The sequence below is a fragment of the Stegastes partitus genome, unplaced genomic scaffold, assembly GCF_000690725.1.
Source record: "Stegastes partitus isolate 25-593 unplaced genomic scaffold, Stegastes_partitus-1.0.2 Scaffold1266, whole genome shotgun sequence".
In the NCBI taxonomy this organism is placed as follows: Eukaryota; Metazoa; Chordata; class Actinopteri; family Pomacentridae; genus Stegastes; species Stegastes partitus.
Window position 1 is genome coordinate 81,503 of NW_007578997.1, and position 5,892 is coordinate 87,394.

The following is a 5,892-nucleotide window of genomic DNA, read 5'->3' on the forward strand; positions in this document are numbered from 1 at the left end:
AGATCTGTGTTGGATTTGCAGAGTGACTGACATTTTCCACTGAGGACTTATGCAAGCAGCAGGAGGAGGAGAGAAATTACAGGAATATTTGGTATCTCTGGAGGGCTGCTTTTATGGATAAAAAGGAAGTCAAGACTTTCTAAGTGTGTGTGAGGGAGATTAAAAGGTAAAGTTGGCGACACACACACGTCGAACCCCGTCGTGTTCACCATCCATCATCTCCGTCGGCTGCCGATGAACTCGCACAGGTGCAGCGACGAGTTTGGACGAGGATTCTCACGCACGTTCGGCAACACTGTGCAGGCATGTAACTCAGATTAAAACCTGCACATTCACCGGGATTCCTGTCAAACTCAGAATCCACAGAGGGAAACATCGCCTGCTGCTTCAGAAACTACTTCAGCTCTGTCAGGTCCTCACATGGAGCTACTATTTTTAACATGAACGCAGACTTCAAGGATGAGAAACCTGCAGCCGTGGCTTCAGATGGATTCTGTAATCAGGGGATGGTTTGTCTGAAGACATGTGAGTCGAAATCGATGCAGCGTTTGGTTTGGGATATTCCGAGCTTCTTCTTCTTCTTCTTCACTGTGTTTGCAGGATTTTCATGCATTCAGGATCGTCCCCTGAGATCAAACAGCTGGATGATGCTATTTTAGTTTCCCCCCACGTGGAGATCATCGAACGGAGATCATGGAGGAAGTCAGTGACGGGTCGCGCTGAATGACAGATCATTACTCGAGTGATAAATGGTGCCGCGCTCGCGGTACTCGCCCGGGCAAAGGAAGCGCGTAAATGATGAGCAGACTTCCCCCGTTCCCGCTCTGCTCTGACCCACTTTCCTGAAGCGAGCCGACACCATGAACCTTCGCGGAGGCAACGTGTCGGAGCTCATCTCCAACACGGTCCGAGCGGTCACCTCCCTGGAGTCCAACCCCTGGCCTCCGCGTGGGCCCGAGGAAGGCCGGATGGGCAACGCCACCAGCCCGGGGTGTCACAGCGTCGACTCGCGCCCGGGCAACTGGTCGCACCACCTCGGCGTCGGGGGCGCGTTCGGGTGTCCGCCCTCGGCGCCGCCGGCGGAGAAGAACTGGGCGGCGCTGCTGATCCTGGTGGTCATCGCCGTCACGGTGATGGGGAACATCCTGGTCATCCTGGCCGTCTCCCTGGAGAAGAAGCTGCAGAACGCCACCAACTACTTCCTGATGTCGCTGGCGGTCGCCGACATGCTCCTCGGCATCTTGGTCATGCCGGTTTCCATGGTGACCATCCTCTACGGTAAGCAGTGAGTGACACTCGTGTCGGGCCGAGTTGGGTTGACATTTGGTGTGCTGCTGACTCGGGTCCAACAGTCTCTTTCATTCTCAGAATTGTTACATGACTAAACGAGCTGCACCTGCCGCCATGTTTACAGCTTCGTTCACTTGTGACACCAAGACGGGAAGAAATGGCGCTAAAATCTGTCATTGTGATATTTTGGACACTTTGACGTCTGGTGTTTGGATCCTTGTTTCCACCTCTCTCTGAAAGTCTTTGCGGACAGATGGAGAGCAGCAGTGATGGAGGTGTGCGGTGCTGTTGTTGACAGCGATGTGTTTGTTTTGGAGAGCAGCTTCAGCGCAGAAAGAAAGCGGCGAGTCCGGCTCGTGTGCGGAGATGAATGGAAAGGCCTGCAGGAGCGTGTTTCTGCAGCGCTGGCAGTGTTTGCAGTCACTTCTGTCAGGAGTCGAGGCTGGAAAAGCCAAAGCAATGATCTGTTATTGGCTCATACTGACCGCCGAAGCCTCTCATCTGTACGTCTGCAAGTTTCCTTTACATACTTACAGTAGACTCCAAACGGCAGCTTCATGTGTGTTCAACAACTCACCAACTCTCCTTTGCTGCACTGTAAAAATTTAAGTTCTCAAATCGAACAATCTGTGCTTGTTTATGGTTCTTTCCTGTTTTGTTAAACTACACCAGTAAGATCACAGAATAAAAAGTATGTACGGTAGTTCAGCCATGAAAAAATAGGCCAGAGCTGTTTTATTTGTGGGCTGCAAGGTGGAGCTGTGGTTAGCACTGTTGCCTCGCAGCTAGAAGGTCGCCGGTTTGCGTCCCGCTGGGGGCACCGGAATCTTTCTGCGTGGAGTCTCCATGTTCTCCCCGTGCAGCGTGGGTTCTCTCCGGGTTCTCCGGCTTCCTCCCACACAGTCCAAAAACATGTTGAGGTTAATTGGTGATTCTAAATTGTCCGTAGGTGTGAATGTGAGTGTGCTTGGTTGTCTGTCTCTAAGTGTAGCCCTGTGATAGACTGGTGACCTGTCCAGGTGAACCTGCCTTCACCCTGAGTCAGCTGGGATAGACTCCAGCCCCCCACGACCCTAGTGAGGATTAAGGTGTATAGAGGAGGATGGATGTTTTATTTGTACTGACCACATAAAAAATCAGCACATTTTTTGCTCTTTTCAAACATTTGACTGTAAAGTTACATCAGCATGTTTAAATCAGTAAAATATATCATCATCATAGTCCTGCTACTGGACAATACCTCATATTGGATCATAGTTTTCCCAGATGCCAAGACATCACGACGCCATTGGATTAAATACAGACTTATTGAGGAATATGCATCATGTCAGCACAGGTGTGTCAAAGCACAGAGATAAAACACTAACTGTTGCTCACAAGTGCCCATAAGGTGTCTTTTGCACCATTTCATTTTGGAAATATGGAGACTGATTCAAACAAACATATGTTTAAGCTGTTGTTTAGAGGAAAGTCAAGGTGGGATCACAATAAGCCTGTTTAAAGATGTGAAGCAGCCACGTTATGTCATTTATGCTTCCTGTCATTATCTACAAAACACGACGTACGAAGACGCATGAAGATCACAAGAAATGGCAGCAACAGCATTCCTTAAGTTTCTGATTTTACGTTATTAATCCCGTATGGCCAAAATCCACTTTTATTATGGTTTTGTTATAAACTTAGAGGTTTAAAATAAAAGCTGCCAGATGTTTACTTCAGCCATTCCTCAGGCTCGTTAGTCTGCAAGCTTTGCAGACGAGTAAGAGTTCACCCCATGAAGAAATTAATAACTGTTAGAAAACGATGCAAAGTGACAACAAAGAGGTTCAAAACTGTCACAAAAGATGCTAAATGATTACAAAGAGGTGCAAAACTGCTACAAAAAGATGTGAAAAGACAACCAAGATGTATAAAACTGCTAGAAAAACATACAAACTGACTATGGAGAGGTGCAAAACTGGTACAAAAAGATGCAAAATAATTACAAAGAGGTGCAAAACTGTTTCATAAAGATGCAAAATGACAAACAAAGAGATGCAAAACTGCTACAAAAACATGCAGACTAACAACAAATAGGTGCAAAACTGCTAGAAAAAGATGTGAAAAGACAACCAAGACGTACAAAACTGCTGCAAAAAGATGCAAACTGACTATGGAGAGGTGCAAAACTGTTACAAAAAGATGCAAAAAGGCAACAAAGAGGTGCAAAACGCTCACAAAAGATGTAAAATGACAGCAGAGGTTCAAACCTGCCACAAAAAGATGCAAAGTGACACCAAAGAGAGGCAAACCTGCTAAAAAAAAAAGATGCAAAATGACAACAAAAAGATGCAAAACTTCTACAAAAAAAATAAAATGACAAAAACAAGAGGTGGAAAACTACAACAACAAAAGCAAACTGACAGCAGAGGTCAAAGCTGTCACAGAAGGATGGAAACTGTGAACAAACAGGTGCAAAACTGCTCCAAAGAAATGCAAAATGACCCCAACCAGACAACGAATGACTACCGTGACACTATTTCAGTCTGGAGGCCGGTAGCTTGTCCGCCCCCAGGGGCCCGATGAATCATAATCCATCTCTAACGGCGAGTCGAGCAGCACCTCCAGAACCTTTGGCTCTGCCTGTGAGCTCTGCTGTCATTCCGCAGGAGGTTCAGGTGGCTGCTGATTAATGCTGCAGGAAGCCGGCTGCTTCCTCTGCGGATCCGTCAGTCAACGCCAGCCTCCGCCGTCGCCCAGCTGATCCTCGCTCCGGCTCCCTGCGAAATGTCACGAGCCGCCGCTCACGTAAGGAGCTTTAAGGCCTAAGTAGCAAATTCATTTGGATGAGACGGAGGAAGCGCGGTAAATTAATCAGGAGGACGAGTGCCTTCCAAAAGGAGCGACCTGCAGTGCTCATTACTCGCCTTCCCCGCTCTTTAATGAGAAGACAAAAGAACTCATTAGCCACGCCGACGCCAAACACAAACACGCGCCGCAATTATTTTCTCATGTTGTTACACGGCTGCGGGGTTTCAGATTCATTTACAGATCCGGAGAGCAAACGTTGCCTTTGTTTTTTCGGAGTTCGAGGGCAGAGCGACGATCTCGGAGGGATCCTGGAGAACGGTGGTCACGAGAGGTGATGAATGGTGTCAGCGAGAAGATGAGGGTGTCAATGGTTATTAACGAGGTCGCCGAGTCGGGTTTTTTTTGCCGCCGAGCTCGTAAAGATTAGATTATTAATGGGCTCTTTGATGAGGTTACGAGAGTCCACATTTCATACATGAAATCATAAATGAGATGAGAGACCAGTTTAGAGGAGCCGGGGCCACGGCTCGCTGTCGGGCTCCCGACGAGAAATGGGCAAAAATATCCACGTCTGGATGTTAAAAGAGACAATAATCCTTTGAAAATCCCACAGCGGGGAAATTTGCAGTTTTAAAGCAGCAAAGCGGGAAGCGCAGAAACGTAGAAAAATACAAATAGGCGTAGAAAATACCAGCATGGCACTGGATTATTCTGTGAGTAGATGTTGAAGATCCTTCTACATGTAGACAAATCGATATTTCAGAGATAAATAAAGTAAATACTGATGAAGCAGCCTGGTTGTCAAGCAGACAAAAGGCTCAAAGACGTGTAAAACAACTCCAGAAAGATGCAAGACGACCGCAGAAAGGTAGAAAGGGACCGCAAGGACCAAGAAACGAACCACGAAACACAACAAAAAGCAAACAAAACAACAAGAGAGATGACAAGAGAGACAAAAGGATGCAAAGCGACGAACAAGAGATGCAAAATACGACAGAAAGATGCAACAACCACAAAGAGACACACAACAATTAGAAAGACACAAAATCAGTGCAGAGAGACACACAGCAACGACAGAAAGTGACTACAAGGATGTATGAGGCAAAATGACTTGAAGTGACTGCAGAGACATACAAAGTGAAATAAACAACAAGATGCACACAAAAATGGACAAAACAACCAGAGAGAGACTCACGAAAACAGTCAGAAAGACGTAAGTTATCTAGAAAGAGGTATAAAACTGCTACAAGGGAATTGAAATGACGTCAAAAATAGGTCAGATTACTACAAAGAGGTGTAAAACAGCAACAACAAGATCGACAAAAAGATCCAACAACTACAGGAAGACTCAAATCAACCACGGCAGGCGGCAAACTGACTATGAAACAGTGTAAAATCCGACAGGACATTCAAAATAAGAGACAAAATGATCACAAAGAGATGAAAACTAACAAACAACTACAAAAATACAACACAAACAAAACAAAAAATGGGCTAAACCAAATACAAAGAGACACAACAGCTACAGAAAGATGCAGAAACACTAAAAAGAGGCGCAAAACATCAACAAAGAGATTCAGAATGATAAACAGACAACAGCTGCATTAAGATGTATTGCCTGCAACAAGAGAAAACAACCACCAAGAGACAAAATGGCCACGATGGGATGTAAAATAACCAAAAAAATATATCGAATTGGCTACAATGAGCTGCAAAATGAGGCAAAGAAGTGTAAAACGGCAACAGAGAGATTAGATAAGACTTCAAGAAGACCCAAAACAAAGACAGGAGAACCAAATCAGCCACAAAGAG

At 45.8% G+C, this 5,892-nt stretch overlaps 1 protein-coding gene across 1 annotated transcript in view; it reads left to right on the forward strand.

Annotated features, from left to right (window-relative positions):
- Positions 1-860: 860 nt before the first annotated feature.
- The window catches only part of htr2aa (5-hydroxytryptamine (serotonin) receptor 2A, genome duplicate a), an 87,847-nt gene continuing 82,815 nt past the window's right edge, over positions 861-5,892 (forward strand). The window contains exon 1 of the mRNA XM_008297975.1: positions 861-1,278. Within this exon, the coding sequence (XP_008296197.1) occupies positions 861-1,278 (418 nt within the window). The remainder of the gene's footprint in view (positions 1,279-5,892) is intronic.